This window comes from Giraffa tippelskirchi, chromosome 7 (genome assembly GCF_054371585.1).
Source record: "Giraffa tippelskirchi isolate mGirTip1 chromosome 7, T2T-mGirTip1v1.2.pri, whole genome shotgun sequence".
NCBI lineage: Eukaryota > Metazoa > Chordata > Mammalia > Artiodactyla > Giraffidae > Giraffa > Giraffa tippelskirchi.
Genome location: NC_137281.1, coordinates 15,038,852 through 15,055,484, shown reverse-complemented (window position 1 = coordinate 15,055,484; position 16,633 = coordinate 15,038,852). Strand labels below are relative to the sequence as shown.

The 16,633-nt window shown below is 40.9% G+C and overlaps 2 protein-coding genes across 1 annotated transcript; both read left to right on the top strand.

The window, feature by feature from the left end:
* Positions 1 to 16,633, top strand: part of LOC145515674 (uncharacterized) — a 189,202-nt gene that overhangs the window by 108,516 nt on the left and 64,053 nt on the right.
* LOC145515770 (zinc finger protein 790-like) lies at positions 5 to 14,560 on the top strand. Its single transcript, XM_081517130.1, has 4 exons — positions 5 to 340; positions 9,172 to 9,298; positions 9,556 to 9,642; positions 9,882 to 14,560. Exons 1-4 carry the CDS (start codon positions 245 to 247, stop codon positions 9,887 to 9,889), a joined length of 318 nt encoding a protein of 105 aa, XP_081373256.1. The 5' UTR covers positions 5 to 244; the 3' UTR covers positions 9,890 to 14,560.

Below are 16,633 nucleotides of genomic sequence, written 5' to 3'. Positions count from 1 at the left end.
CCACAGAGGGGCGCCAGTTTGTGGAGGAAGAGCTGCTCGTAGTCCTCGGCTGAGACTTGCTTTCTAGACGCGGCCTGGAACTGGTTGACGCTTTGCCACAGATATGAGGCGATGTGAGGCCGATGGTCTTTGCCGAGCGAAGGGATAAAGTCCAAGACCAAGGTCTGTGAATTGAGACCTCTGGGCTTTTAAAAGTTGTCCAGGCTCCGGACTACATTTCCCAGTGTCCACCGTACCCGAAGCAATGTTCTGTCCGCACACTCGCCGGTTCAGGACCATAGGAGGGATCGCCCGCGAGTCCCTGAGGAAGATCCACAGCTTGAGGGAACCTCAAAGTCGGGTGAGTCTAAGACCCGGGAGCGGAATGAACCCTGAGAGGCCCAGGCCGCGGGGGAGGGCAGTGAGGGGCTAAAGTTTTCAGAGTTTGAGGCTTTTACCAGCAGTGGGATGTGGGAGGGACGATGGTGGGGCGTTGAGTGTGTGTATTCGCGCGCGCAAGGGATTCTGGCAGGGAACCTTGGGTGCTTGTGTGAAATTGGTGCAGGAGCAAGGTGTGGGAACCGTGGAGGGATGTGTGTGTGTGTGTGTGTATAGTGCGATGGGGACGAGAGCTGTATGTAATTGTAATGGACCTTTTAGGTGTGACTGTGCACGTGTATGATTGTGACTGTGTCACAAGTCGTGAACATGTGTGTAAAGGTGGTAAATGTGGCAGCAGCTGTGGGGCCAGAGACAAGGAATTCAGCATTGCGTTTAGTAAACTTCACAGTCTTTCGTGAAGGTGTGGGGAGTAGTTTCTGTGGGGGCTGCTTGGATTGGAGTAGGATAAGGTAAAATGAGGCGAGAGGAATGGGAGACTGTAGACCACATATTCGAAGAGTTTTTCTGTAAATATGAGCAAAGAAATGGAACAGCAGCTGGGAAGGGAGAAATAACAACCTATCAGTATGGTAGCGGGAATGAGCCATGAGAGAAGGATAAGTGGTTGTACCGATAAGGAGTAAGCCAGGCTCATCTGTAGGTGTCTTGAAATTGCAAGAATAAAAGAAGGGTAGTAGCCTATGGGCTTCCCTGGGTAGCTCAGTGGTAAACAATCCTCTTACCAATTCAGGAGACACGAGTTGAATCCCTGGGTTGGGAAGATCCCCTGGAGAAGGAAATGGTAACCCACTTCAGTATTCTAGCCTGAAAAATCCCGTGGACAGAAGAAGAGCCTGGGGGGCTGCAGGCCTTGGGGTGGCAGAAGAGTCGACTGAACAACAAACCGCAATTTAGCAAGTGAACAAATAGCATTGTACAGAGTAAGCCATGAGCTCAAGTTTTGAAAAAACAAAGGGAAAGAAATAACCCTGTACTTGGTAGATGTCAGCAACAGTATGGCTGTTATGGGAGTTATATATGGTCTCTTGGCATGAAATTCAAAGGTAGAGCTTTTGTGGAGGAGGAAGGGAGAAAGGTCTGAAAGTAATAGCAGCAAGGAGGACACCTGCCCCACTTAAAGACCCAGTAGCAAGAGGCTGTTGACGGGCGGGGGGGGGGGGCGGCGTGACGGACACACACATTTAGAGGGCTACAGGAGTCCTCTGGAGAAAGCCAAGTTTCTGTTAGACCCAGAAAGATGAAAGGATTGTTCAGCGAAGTGGCTGAAGATAAAAGAGGGGTTTGTTACTCTGAATTCCAGAGGGCTTACTGGAAAGTGTCAGGAATTGAGGGATGAAAAATGAGACGAACTACTGATGGGGAATACAGTGTCTGTAAAGAGAGATCACCAAGGAGCCTAGGGCTCATTACAATATGATGGGCATAAACATGGGTACAGGGGATACTGATGCTTATTCTGATTGGATTCACAGCTGTGTTGGAGAGGTGTATTGGGGTAGAATGAGGTGGACTTTTGAGTATTCTCTTGAAAAGAGGGAAGTCAAGGATAGAACACTTAAGAATGGTTGGAGTAGGCAGAATAATGTCCCTGCAAATATGTCCCTGTAATGTCCCTGTCCAGAACCTGGGCACCTATGAATATGTTAATTACAAGGCAAAAGAAACTTTGCAAGTGGGATTAAATTAAGGATTTTGAAGTGAGGAGATTATCCTAGACTATCCCTTTGGGCCCAAACTAATTACTTGGATCCTAAAAGTCAGTGGACTTTTTCCAGCTGAGTTTAGAGTTGCAGGGAGATATGATCACAGAAGAATGGTCAGAGAGATACAAAGTTGCTGGTTAGATCAAGGAAGGTAGCCTCAAGCCCAGGAGTGTTGGTGGCCTCTAGGAACTGGAAAACCTAAGGAAATTAATTCTCCCCTAGAGCCTGCAGAAAGGAACACACTTAGCTGAGTGAGAACCATGGCAGACTTCTATCTAACTGTAAGGTAATTAAATTTTATTGTTTTAAGCCACTGCATTTATGATTGTTTGTTACTCAGTAGTAGAAAACTAATATAGTGGTATAGTTTCTTAGACTCAGCGTCATGGAAGGGTTTGAGCCATGTGTCATGTTCAGTTCAGTTCAGTCGCTCAGTTGTGTCCGACTCTTTGCGACCCCGTGAATCACAGCACGCCAGGCCTCCCTGTCCATCACCAACTCCCAGAGTTTACCCAAACTCATGTCCATCGAGTCGGTGATGCCATCCAGCTCAGGGGAACTCAATGCTTATTGATAAAATTTAGGACTTTAGGTAAAGCACATAATGTAATGTACTTGTACTGTTTTGCTGCATTATGATATTGAAATTTAATGAATTTGTCTTTGTGATCTAATATATGGTCAGTCTATAGGTATTTGTTTTGCACTTGATTTATCTTGAATTGAGAAAAATATATTAAAATTCATTTTAATATGAATTATCAATGAAATTAATTATCAGTGAAATTTTGTCTTGCATCAACCTGTAACGTCTGCTTTATGAAAGTTCCACTGTTAGTTGATATATAGATATTCATAATTATTATATGTTTATTGTGAATTGTAAACTTTAGTATTTTAGCATCCTCGAGATCATAGCCCTTGGTTATTTTGTTTGTTTGTGTTTGCCTTGTATATATTTCTTCATAATTTATAAAATAAACCTTTTATTGAAGTTTATCATATATATAGACAAGTGTATACACAATGATGCAAACAACCAATAAAACCAAAACGGTACACCTTGAATCACCACAGAGGGAACACCCATGTAATAAGCACCTAGATCAAGAAATAAACCATTGCCTGCATTCCAGAAGCCCCTGTTGTGCTCCTGTTCAGTCAGTAGATTCCCCAAAGTAACCACCATACATCACTTTTGTCTGTTTTTGAACATATGTATATGTGGAGTCATATAGTATATAGCCTTTTGTGTTGACTTCTTTGTTCAACATTATGTTTGTGAGATTCATCCATATTGTTTTAGGTAAATTTAGCTTACTGTTTGCCTTGCTAAATGCACTGGTATTCCCGTGCATGAATATGCCAACTATATTTGTCCATTCAAGAGTTGTTATACAGTTGGTTGACATTTGGCCTGTTTCCAGATTTGGATTTTCATGAATAATGATGCTAGGAGCATTCTTCCACTTGTCACTTTATGTTCATATGTATTTGTTTCTTAGGTCTATTTCTAGAGAAACTTGCTGGATCATAGGGTATGTGAATCTGCTTAAGCAGATACAGTCTGTTTTCCAAAATGCACAAAATCAGTACTCCAATCAATAGTTGATGCAAGTTTCAGTTGCTTCACTTTCCCATTAACACGTGGTATTGTCAGACGGTAAAATTTTTGCCAATATGTTGGATATATATGCAGTGGTATTGCATTGTGGTTTTCTTAACTTATAACCAATGAAGTTGAGTGCTTTTGTTTTAATGTCTCTTGACCATATCCTTCCGAAAGGATATCTTCCTTTGGGAAATGCCTGTTTAAGTCCTTTGACCTTCCTTTGAGGAGTGTCTGTTCAAGTTTTGGGGAGCTTGTCTGCCTTTTTACTGTTGATTCTTAGGAGTTCTTTATTTGGAGTTCTGTAGTTTGGATATGAATCCTCATCAGCTGTGTGTATTGCAAATAATATCTCCCAGTCCATTTTCACTCCTTTTCTGAGAAATTACTTTTTAAAATGTAGTCTGAAAAATATATAATCTGAATTATTTTTTTCCATTTGTGGTTTGTGCTCTCTGTACCCTGTTAAGAAATCTTAATTCTCTCCTTTGATTTGAATTCCATCTCTAGAGGCTCTGCTTAGTTGCAGGTTGGATCACTTCTTTTTTTTTATTATTAATTTGATTAAAGTGTAGTTGATTTCCAGTGTTGTGTTAATTTCTGCTTTACAGCAAAGTGACTCAGTTATACATATATTCTTTTTAACATTCTTTCTCATTATGATTTATCATCAGATATTGAATATAGTTCCCGGTGCTATGCAGTAGGTCCTTGTTTATCCATCCTATATATATAATAGTTTACATCTGCTAATCCCAAACTCCCAATTCTCTCCTACCCTCCCCCACAACCCCCTTGGCAACCACAAGTCTGTTCTTTATGTCTGTGAGTCTGTTTCTGTTTTGTTAGATACATTCTTTTGTGTCATATTTTAGACTCCACATATAAGTGATACCATATAGTATTTGTCTTTCTATTTCTGACTTACTTCACTTAGTATGATAATGTCTAGGTCCATCCGTGTCTTTGCAAATGGCATTTTTTCATTCTTGAAACGGTTGGGTAGTATTCCATTGTATATATATGTACCGCATCTTCTTTATCTATTCATCTGTTGATGGACACTTACATTTTTTCCATGTCTTGGCAATTGTAAATAGTGCAGCTATGAACGAGGGGTGGGGACATGTATATTTTCAAATTATAATTCTGTTTGGGTATATGCCCTGGATTGGGATGGTAGGATCGTATGGCAACTCTATTTTTAGTTTTTTGAGGAATTTCCATTCTGTTTTCCATAGTGGCTGCACCAATTTACATTCCCACTAAGAATGTAAAAGGGATTTTCTTTCTCCACACCCTCTCCAGGATTTATAATTTGTAGATTTTAATGATGGCTATTCTGGCTGGGGGGCTTCCCAGGTGGCTCAGTGGTAAAGAATCTGCCTGCCAATGCAGGAGACACTGGAGACGTGAGTTTGATCCCAGCATCAGGAAGATCCCCTGAAGAAGGAAATGGAAACCCACTCCAATATTCTTGCCTGGAAAATCCCAAGGACAGGGGAGCCTGGTGGGCTATAGTCAATCGGGTCACAAAGAGTCAGAAACAACTGAGCATGCACACGTGCATCCTGGCAGATGTGAGGTGATACTTCATTATAGTTTTAATTTGCATCTCTATTAATTAGTGATGATGAGCATCTTTTCATGTGCTTGTGTCTTCTTTGAAGAAATGTCATTTAGATCTGCCCATTTTTCGATTGGATTGGTTTTCTTTGTTGTTGTTATTGAATTGTATGAGCTGTTTGTATATTTTGGAAATTAAGCCTTTGTTGGTTGCATCATGTGCAAATACTTTCTCCCAGTCTGTAGGTTGTCTTTTTGTTTTGTTTATTGTTTCCTTTGCTGTGCAAAAGTGTGTAAGTTTGATTATGACTCATTTGTTTTGCTTTTGTTTCTATTTCCTTGGGAGACTGACCTAAGAAAACATTGGTATGCTTTATGTCAGAGCATGTTTTGCCTATGTTCCCTTCTAGGAGTTTTATGTTGTCTTGTCTTATATTTAAGTCTTTAAGCCATTTTCAATTTATTTTGTGTGTGGTGTGGGGGTGTGTTCTAACTGTGTTGATTTACGTGTGGCTCTGCGAGTTGAACCACTCTTTCATTTTTTTCTTCCTATGGTTGTCATCTGTTTGTTTCATTTTGTTCCATTTGCTAATGTTTATATTTCTTGTTCCATGCTGCACTTTCTGTAGTATTTGCCATACCTTGTGCTCTTTGTAGTTTATTCTTCATGTCTGAAGTAGTTTTGCCTATATTCTCTTTCACTCTTGAATTCTACTAGCTTTCATATGTGGTCTGCCTATCACTTCCTCCTCTTTCCTGAAGTCATTGTACCATTTGTGCATGTAGTCTTGCTTCTGAGCTGTGATTGTACCTTAAATTCTTAAAATTCATATTGAAATGTTGGGTAATAATTTTCATCTTCTCTGAAATTTTTAGTGAATTTTCTTTATACATGGGGAATTGGGGCACTCTTCAAACTTTTATCTAACTATATTTTTGGACACGGTGTTTCTAATTTTGTTTTTGGAATGTGATTTTTTTGCGGGGGGTATATGTGTCACTGGCACTTTCCTACGAAAAGGAGAATGGGGCAAAGGTTCTGCTCAAGAGTTCCTTCCTCTGTGCAGTAGGAGATAGTTTCTTTAAAATCTAGCCCCTCTGAATAGTCAGGCCTTCTTTGTTGTTCACGACCTAACCTGGTTCAGAAAGATTGCTACTATCAGCTCTGAGTTCCACAGTGTCTTCTTTGCTGAAATTAAAAAATATCGTCAAGCTCCCAATTCAATGAAGCTAGCATTACCCTGATTCCAAAACCAAGCAAAGCCTATCTCGTATAAATATGATACAAAAATCCTCAACAAAATACTAATAAACCAAATTCAGCAATGTATAAAATGAATTATACAACATGACTGAGTGGAATACATCCCACATATGCAAGGTTATCTAAACATCCAAAAATAAATTAATGTAACAGCTGAAGGACACAGGATTTCTTTTTGAGGTGATGAAAATATTCTGAAATTGACTTGTGGTGGTTGCACATATGGAGAAGGCAATGGCACCCCACTCCAGTACTCTTGCCTGGAAAATCCCACGGACGGAGGAGCCTGGTAGGCTACAGTCCATGGGGTCGCAAAGAGTTGGACACGACTGAGTGACTTGACTTTCACTTTTCCCTTCCATGCACATATGTTAATTTGCTAAAAAAAAAACAAAAAACACTGAACTGCTTACTTTAAATGCATTAATTGTAAGAGTATATGGATTTTATATCAGTAAAGCTGATTAAAAAATTAAAGAATGCAGCCTATGTATTTTGAATTTTTCCACTTTGAATCCCTCTGTCATCTCCATGTCTCTTTTTACTACTTCCACCATCAATCACCTCCTTTTCATAGCATTTTTGCTCATAGAAACTCATCCAGCATGGTCTGCTCCTCATAAGGATGAATATTTCTTATGTCTTCTTTGGGAAAATGTCTGTTTAGATCCTCTACCCATTTTTTGACTGGGTTTTTGTTTTTTTGATATTGAGCTGTTTATATATTTTGGAGCTCAATCCCATTTTGATTGCATTGTTTGCAAATATTTTTTTCCCATTCTGTAGGTTGTCTTTTCATTTTGTTTATCGTTACCCTTAGTTTTGTCATGAGAGTGCTTTAGATGAAGATGAGTCAGTAAGTTTTATATACTTTGGTTGGACATGGGGGAGATGAAAGGCCACTGTCATACAGGGAAGTACATAGGAAGGCCCTGGGAAAACGCACGGGGCTCCCAGATTGGAGAGTTTCCCCGGGGATGTCTAACTTGGGGTCCTTTTTCAGAGCAAGTCAGAAGGGCCTTGTCTCATATTCTGAATAGCATAACTGATTGGACTGAAACTTCATCCTGCTATAGTTTAGTCTCTTGAGTTGTGGATAGGGCCAGAGTTTCTGCAGACTCTCTCAGACCTTCCTTCAGGGAATAAAATGGTATTCTTAGTCCCTTTGAAAGCTGCAAGGAAAGCCTGACCTCTTAGAATTCCTTCCCTCTAGCTCCACTTTCTCAAGACTGCTTCAACTACAAGAGGAATCCAGAAGACTGAGTGACTCTTGGAATTTTAAGTTACGGCCCATGTGAGTTGGAATTGCCTCTCTCCAAAAATATAACTGTTTATAGTAATAATATAGGGCTTCCTTGCTGGCTCAGATGGTAAAGAATCTGCCTGCAATGCAGGAGACCTAGGTTCGATCCCTGGGTCAGGAAGATCCCCTGGAGATGGGAATGGCTACCCACTCCAGTGTCCTTGCCTGGAGACTTCCATAGACAGAGGAGCCTGGCGAACTACAGTCCATGGGGTCGGACACAACTGAAATGACTTAGCATGCATGCACAATTAATAATAAGATAACCATTTATATTACATCATGTGAATATTTTTATTCCTTATCCTTAAACTGCTTACCTGACTCACTATTCAACATGGTGAGTGATATATCTGAAACAGTTTAGTGCCTTCTCTGTATGTCCCTCTTCTCTCCAACATGACATTCAATACCTCTTGTGTCCTAATATTTTGACAGCACTGAAGGAGGAGAAATATATTCCCTTAAAGGAAATAGTAGAGACTTTTAAAGATCAAACTGGGGCTCCTGAGTCATCCTGCTGTGTACCTGAAACTATCACAACATTGTTAATTGACTGTACTCCAATATAAAATAAAACATTAAAACACAACAACTGTGGTTCATCAAAGTGGAATTGAGTGACTGAAAAGGACACACTATATGAAAGCTTTTCTTTACCCTGTTTGATGGGGTGTTTCATTTAGGAAAGATGAGAGTCAGTGTTAGTTGGTGTTCATTTTAGTAGTGGCACATTGTCATGCTTTTAGATAGAGGATATAAGAAGAGGTTGAGTTCAGAGAGATGTGGAATCTGGCCAAGAAACCAATGAGAGATTAGTATCATTAGGAAGAAGTGCAGATAGTCAGCTACTTAGCTGATAGCCTAGAGACTTTATACATTCTCCACAGAAAATGGAATTCAGTTAGGGAGTATATCTCTTAAGAATCCTTTCGAATTCAACTAATAGAAAATTCAAATAAAAGAAGGTGAAAGAAAAAAAAACAACACTTCTCTCATACAATAAATCTGGAGTTAATTATTCCAGGCTGGTGTAGCCTCTTGGTGGTATCAACAAAGAACTCATATATATACCTGTTTTTCTGGGCTGCCATCCAGTTGTCTTGGTGTTTGTTACAGGAAGGTTATAACATTGTTGTGACTGACAATAGGAGATTTTAAGAACATATAGGCACTTGGCTTCAGGGACACTAATTTCCCTGTTGTTTCCCCCCCTACCCTAGAGGCAGCCAACTCCAGTTTTTGCTGAATGTGTATACCTCTTCCTGCAGTGCCCTTTTCCATCTTTTCCCTGCCTATCTAAAAGATTTAACTTCACCATTGATGTTTGGGTTTGTCATTTCAGCAGCTGATGATGTTCAGGGATGTAGCTGTAGACTTCTCTCAAGAGGATTGGGAGTGCCTGGACTTAGAACAGAGACATCTGTACAGAGATGTGATGCTGGCGAATTACAGCAACCTGGTCTCACTGGGTAAGCTTCAGAATTTCACCACAGAAATCCCTGATTTCTACATTGTGAATTTTGGATTGTCTTTCAAGTGTCTCAGGGGATTTCTGACCTATTTCTGGGAAAATGGTGTGTGCTTTGTACATCTGGCAATAAGTCATCATCTTTGGGTACCTCCATCTTCCCCATCCTTTATGCCTTTTTCTTGCCCTTCCTAGTAACTAAGGGATTTAGGAAACCCTTACCAGGTGGTAATTTCCTATTTCTTATTTTTTGACCAGGACTTTGCATTTATCAGCCAGGAGTATTCTCTTTACTGGAGAAGGGAAAAGAGCCTTGGATGGCTTTGAAGGATGACACTTGCCCAGGTGAGTGAGGGCTGAACAAGGAGGCTATCACTGCAGATAACAGCCCAGATGTTTAGTGAAGTAGCAGCATCTCTGTAATATTGGTCTAGAGTTTCCTCCTCAGAAGCCAAAAACCTTGGATAAAGGCCTGAAACCTAGAAATAAAAGTAACCTTTTCCATGTGAAGTTCCAAATGAATCTTCTCTTCACCTCCAAATACCACTCCATTTCAGTGCTCATATTTTTCCTTCATGTTACAGAAAGGTAGGTGCCGTTGTTTTTCTCCAGTGGTCGATGGTTTAAGGTCAGTTTCTTCCCATTCCTCTTTTTTTTCCCCCTATTCAGATATTTGTAAATTTCTTCACTCACTAAAAAAAAATTTTGACTCTATTTTTCACTTTACCTGTTAAATTTGAATTTCTTGAATTCTTGAATTTCTCTTGAATTTCTCTCATTTTGCATAGTTTTTGCTTGCTGCTGCATTTCCTTCATTAATTAATCCTTTCTTTTAAGCAACGTTTATTAATTTTTCTAATTTCATTTTAGGTCAGGGGTTAACAAAGGATCTGTAATCAATTAAGAAATGTGGTATTCTTTTCTGTGCCTGGAACAATTTCATTAACTTCTGCAAAGCAGTCTCTATATTAAGAGAAGGCCTCATAGGCTGCTTTGTTATGGTTTCTGGTTATAGTGAAGAGGAAATGGCAAGAGAGAGAGAGAGGTTAGGGCTAATGAAAGACAATAAGCAGAGAATACAGTGTCATAAAAAGCCAGTCCTGCCTGTCAAAAGGAAGCAAGGGGTATATTTGGCAAGAGGATGGTAATTGGTAAATTTTCTATTATGGGCAAGCATCAGGTTGAAATAATTTACTCTTGAAGCTTCTTTTTTATTTGAAGTATCAAGGAAGGAAGTTTAGTTCCTTATTGGAATCATGTAGTGGCTCAGTTGGTAAAGAATCCGCCTGCAGTGCAGAAGACCCAGGTTCAGTCTGTGGGTCAGGAAGGTCCCCTGGAGAAGGGAAAGCAACCCACCCCAGTATTCTTGCCTGGAGAATTCCATGGACAGAGGAGCTGACGGGTTATAGGCCATGGGGTCACAAAGAGTTGGACATGCCTGAGTGACTAATACTTCTAAATTTCTGAACCTGTATTGATGTGTTTCTTTAAATTTAGTTTATTTATTTATTTATTTTTGGCTGTGCTGAATCTTCGTTGCTGCATGGGCTTTTCACTAGTTGCAGTGAGCAGGGTCTACTTGTCGTTGCGGTGCACAGGCTCCTCATTGCGGTGGCTTCTCTTATTGTGGATCACGGGCTCTAGGGTGCAGGCTTCAGTAGTTGTGGCTTGTGGGCTAATAGTTGTGATTCCTGGGCTCTACAGCACGGGCTTAGTAGTTGTGGTGTGTGGACTTAGTTGCTCTGTGGCATGTGGGATCTTCCTGGATCAGGGATTGAGCCTGTGTCTCCTGCATTGGCAGGCGGTTTCTTAACTGCTGGATCACCAAGGAAGCTCGAACATAGTTGTTTTTAAACTCTGTCTCGTAACTCCAGTATCTAGAATCCCTATAGATCGTTTCTGCTCTCTGTTGTTTCTGTAGGTTCTGCATTCGTGTTGTATGGTTATTTTAATTTTGTGCCACACTTGTCTGCAAAATGTGAAACTAATGACTAGGTTATCTTCCTTTATAGAGAACTTTGTATGATACAAAGTTCTGAAACATTTTTGTTGTTATCTCAATCCATTGCCCTCCTCCGTCACTGGGATAATTGGAAACCGATCTGTAGTTCCTGCATAGGTCTGCCTCTCTTTTACCCACATTCCTAGGTTATGGTCCTTGAGTTATAAGTCAGCGTGAGAGATGTTTAGGACGCCCCCTATAGACCAACCCTAGATACCAATCTCTATTACTTTAGCCTTGAGAGATGTCTTATGTTCTATCAGTCTCTAAGTCAAATGACCCTGATGCTGCGAGAGACTGAAGGCAAAAGAAGAAGCGGGCAGCAGAGGATGAGATGGTTGGATAGCATCATCAACTTAATGGACATGAATTTGAGCAAACTCCAGGAGATAGTGGAGGACAGAGGAGCCTGGGTTGCTACAGTCCATGGGGTCTCAGGGAGTCAGACACGACTGAGCAGCTAACACATGGAGTTGCAAAGAGTCCAATATGACTTTGATACTGAACAACAACAAAGCCAAATGCTAATACTAGTACAATTTCAATAATCGAAATTGGATAAGCCCTTCACCATATTCACATAGTAGTAGTTGTAGTATTTTCTGGCTTTGTTCTTCTGAAATATTTTACCAGTAAGTTTGATAGCCCATGGAGGTTTGGTAAAGGTCATCTGGGAAAGAGCTTGAAGCTCTACCAGGATGGTAGTGGAGACTGGATTTTGACCCATCTTCAAAAACACCAGATGTCTCATGCACCTCTTTCCCTGGCAACTGCCACTCCCCACAGAAGGCAGGTGAGGAGAGAATTGCTGCTGTACATGAAAAAATCAATTGAAGGTGAATTTGTACTTCCTCTTGGTTCCACGAAATGCATTTCATTCTTTAGTATATGGAAACAGCTGGTGTCCCCTTGAAACATTTTCATTGATTTACCCCTAAGTCTTCCTTCCATAGGGAAAGTCAGAGGTTCTAGGCACAGATCCCATTCCCCAGTGAACCCTACTAATTAATTAATCCTTCCGATTAATTACTTACATTATGTAAAGAATTCTTCCTGTTGGCTTTTTGTTAAACATTCTTTGGATGTGGAAAAGCAAATCTGGAGGATTACAGATCATTATTTCAGACAATCTCTTATTAAAAAAGAGAATATACCTGCTTGGAATCACATACTGGATATTCTTAATCTTCTACAAAGGCTTGGGATCAAAAGCAAATAGGGTAGGAGATGGTTTGACTCATTTTGATCAGTGACAAGGACTTTGCTTTGTGAAACTTTTTTTTGTTGTTATTATTATTTATTTATTTTAGTTGGAGGCTAATTACTTTACAATATTGTAGTGGTTTTTGCCATACATTGACATGAATCAGCCGTGGGTTTACATGTGTTCCCCATCCTGAACCCCTCTCCCACCTCCCTCCCCATCCCATCCCTCTGGGTCGTCCCATTGCACCAGCCCTGAGCGCCCTGTCTCATGCATCGAACCTGGACTGGCATTCTGTTTCACAAACTGTTAAGAGTAGCAATGCAGTCAGTGGTTTGAGAGGTCTGTTTCAACGAGGGTGGAAGACACCACCATACCTCTAGATCAGAACACGTAACACAGGAGTTTTGTAGTACTGACCAGGTCTAATTTCTGGTTTGTCTGTATAACTTTGTTTCAGACTTCCTTTTTGTGTGGTGTGTGAGCAGGATGATATAAGGGGTAAGAGTATAGATCTAATACCTGGGTGAAAGTTCTAGCACTAACACTTGCTAGGTGTGTGAGCTGCTTCAGTAGTTTATTCAACTTCTCCTTGCCATAGTTGCTCTCTTTCTTCTTTTCAAAATATTTTTAAAGACTATTTTTAAGAGAAGTTTTAGGTTTACAATAAAACTGAGAGGAAGATACTGAGATTTCCCACATACTGCCCACCCCAGTACATACACAGCTTCCCTCATTATTAAAAACCTCCACCAGAGTGCTACATTTTTTTTTTTAAACCAAGAATGAACCTACATCAACACATCATAATCACCCAAAGGTCATAATTTACCTGGTTGTACATTCTGTGGTTTGGAACAAATGTATAGTGACATATATCCATCATTCCAACCTCATAGAGTATTTTCCTTTTTTTTTTCCAAAATTTTAATTATTTTTTTGGCAACACCATACTGCATGCAGGATCATCATTCCCCAACCAAGGAGTGGCAGTGTGGAGTCCCAACCACTTGCCTGCCAGGGAAGTCCCCATAGAGTACTTTCATTATCCGAAAAATTCTCTATGCTCTGCCTATTCATCTCCACCCACCCCTAACAACCACTGATCTTTCTGCTGTCTACAGATTTGCTTTTTTGCAGGATGTCCTATAGTTGTAATCAGACACTATGTAATCTCTACAGATTGGCTTCTTTCACTTGGTATTACACATTTAAGTCTCCTTCATGTGTTATCATGGCTTAATAGCTTATTTCTTTTTAGCACTGAATAAAACCTCAACATTCAGAAAACTAGATCATGGCATCCAGTCCCGTCACTTCATGGTAGATAGATGGGGAAACAGTGGCTGACTTTATTTTGGGGGGCTCCAAAATCACTGCAGATGGTGACTGCAGCCATGAAATTAAAAGACGCTTGCTCCTTGGAAGGAAAGTTATGACCAACCTAGACAGCATATTACAAAGCAGAGACATTACTTTGCCAACAAAGGTCCATCTAGTCAAGGCTATGGTTTTTCCAGTGGTCATGTATGGATGTGAGAGTTGGACTGTAAAGAAAGCTGAGTGCCAAAGAATTGATGCTTTTGAACTGTGGTGTTGAGAAGACTCTTGCGAGTCCCTTGGACTGCAAGGAGATCCAACCAGTCCATCCTAAAGGAGATCAGTCCTGGGTGTTCACTGGAGGGACTGATGTTGAAGCTGAAACTCCAATACTTTGGCCACCTGATGCAAAGAGTTGACTCATTTGAAAAGACCCTGATGCTGGGAAAGATTGAGGGCATGAGAAGGGGACGACAGAGGATGAGATGGTTGGATGGCATCACCAACTCAATGGACATGAGTTTGGGTAAACTCCGGGAGTTGGTGATGGACAGGGAGGCCTGGTGTGCTGCGGTCCATGGGGTCACAAAGAGTCGGACACGACTGAGTGACTGAACTGAACTGAACTGAATAGTTCATTGTCTGGAGGTACCACACTTTATCCATTCACCTACTGAAAGTCATCTTGGTTGCTTCTAAGTTTTGACAGTTATGAATAAAGCTGCTGTATCTGTGTACAGGTTTTTGTGTAAACATAAGTTTTCATCTACTTAAGGATCCTAACTGCTGGGTTGTATGATAAGAAAGAGTATGTTGGACTTCCCTGGCCATCCAGTGGTTAAGACTCCATGCTTCCACTGCAGGGGCCTGGGTTTGATCCCTGGTCAGGGAACTAAGATTCTGCATGCTGCACAGCATAGTCCAAAAAAAAAAAAGTCTGTTTACTTTTGTAAAACCACCACCAAACTGTCTTCCAGGGTGGCTGTGCCATAGTTTCTTAACTGGAAAATACCTACTTTGTAGCATTGTTATGAGGGTTAGATGAGTTAATAGTGTAAAGTCCTTAGAATAGCCCCTGGCACATATTAAAAGCTCAGAAAACATTGCCTGTTATGTGGTAATTCTGGGTCATTCCCACTCAGCTTTCTGTAGATCAGAAACAATGACAGTGTAAACTTAAATACTTGTAGGTAAGAAAGTGAAGCAAATGCTAAAGTCATGTAGAATGTTATTTAACTCGATGACATTTACCTTCGTTTATGGGTTTTCATAGTTTCAAGAGGAGATAAAGAGCCTCTTGATGAGGGTGAAAGAGGAGAGTGAAAAAGCTGGCTTAAAACTCAACATTCAAAAAAACTAAGCTCATGCATCTAGTCCCATCACTTCATGGCAAATACATGGGGAAAGAGTGGAAACAGTGACAGACTTTTATTTCCTTGGGCTCCAAAATTACTGCAGATGGTGACTGCAGCCATGAAATTTAAAGACGCCCACTCCTTAGAAGGAAAGCTATGAACAACCTAGACAGCGTATTAAAAGCAGAGAAATCACTTTGCCAGCAAAGGTCTATATAGTCAAAGCTATGGTTTTTACAGTAGTCATGTATGAGATGTGATGAGATGGACGATAAATGTGGCTGAACGCCAAAGAATTGATGCTTTTGAACTGTGGTGTTGGAGAAGACTCTTTAGAGTCCCTTGGACAGCAAGGAGATCAGACCAGTTCCAATATTCATTGGAATGACTGATGCTGAAGCTCTAATACTTTGGCCACCTGATGCTGGCAAAGATTGAGGGCAAGAGGAGAAGGGGGGGACAGAGGATGAGATGGTTGGATGGCATCACCGACTCAGTGGACAATGGACATGAGTTTGAGCAAACCCCAGGAGATAGTGAAGGACAGGGAAGCCTAGTGTGCTGCATTTCATGGGGTCACAAAGAGTTGGACACAATTTAGTGCCTGAACAACAACAGGGAATGCTGCTATGTTAGGGATTCAGTGTTTTTCTCTGGAGGCAGAATGAGCACCCAGCAGTGGCCACAGTCAGGTGACCCTGGTGAGTGGAAGTCCATGTTGCTGAGCCCATGCATAATGTCCATCCCCTGCCACCACTATGTTCATAAGCCCATTGGATAATGGGGGGGTGACTGGGAAAAGAAACCATTATCCACAGAACAGACCATCCTATCTACTTGATTATTAAATCCTCTGCTGAGGTCACCCTTTAGTGATCAATTACACAGGACACAAATAACTTCAAATGTTTTGCCCAGAGAAGCCTATCCACACTTCTCTTTCCCATGTTTCACTGTCACCAGATTTCCAATCATCTTCCTTCCACCATTATTCCACGTCTTAATATCCATTCCAAACTTGTTCCCTGGATTTCTGTCTGTACAAATTAGAAAACTCAAGTAGTTCTTTTGGAGTGTAGCGCATCTCGTCTCAGGTCGCACTTTGAACTTCACCTTTAGGAGTCTGCTGGGACTTGAGTCTATTAGTGATGGGCCCAGAAACAAAAAGGGGTGGCAGGGACAGTTTCTGAAGAGTCTTTCATGGCCTCTGCCTCAGGGGAGGTCATTATGCTTTTCAGGCAATGCAGTGCCTATCCCATCAAATGGAGGTGGAAATGTTGTTGCCTCTGGGTGGGGATGCCACTTCCACTGGTAAAGCAGACTCCAAACTTAGGAGTTCAATGCCCCCAGCATCATCAGGGTCTTCCCAATGTCTCCAAACCAACTTACAAGATGCTATTCTTTCCCAATCTATGCCCTCACTTTAACAGTATTTTAACACTATTTATTCAGCTG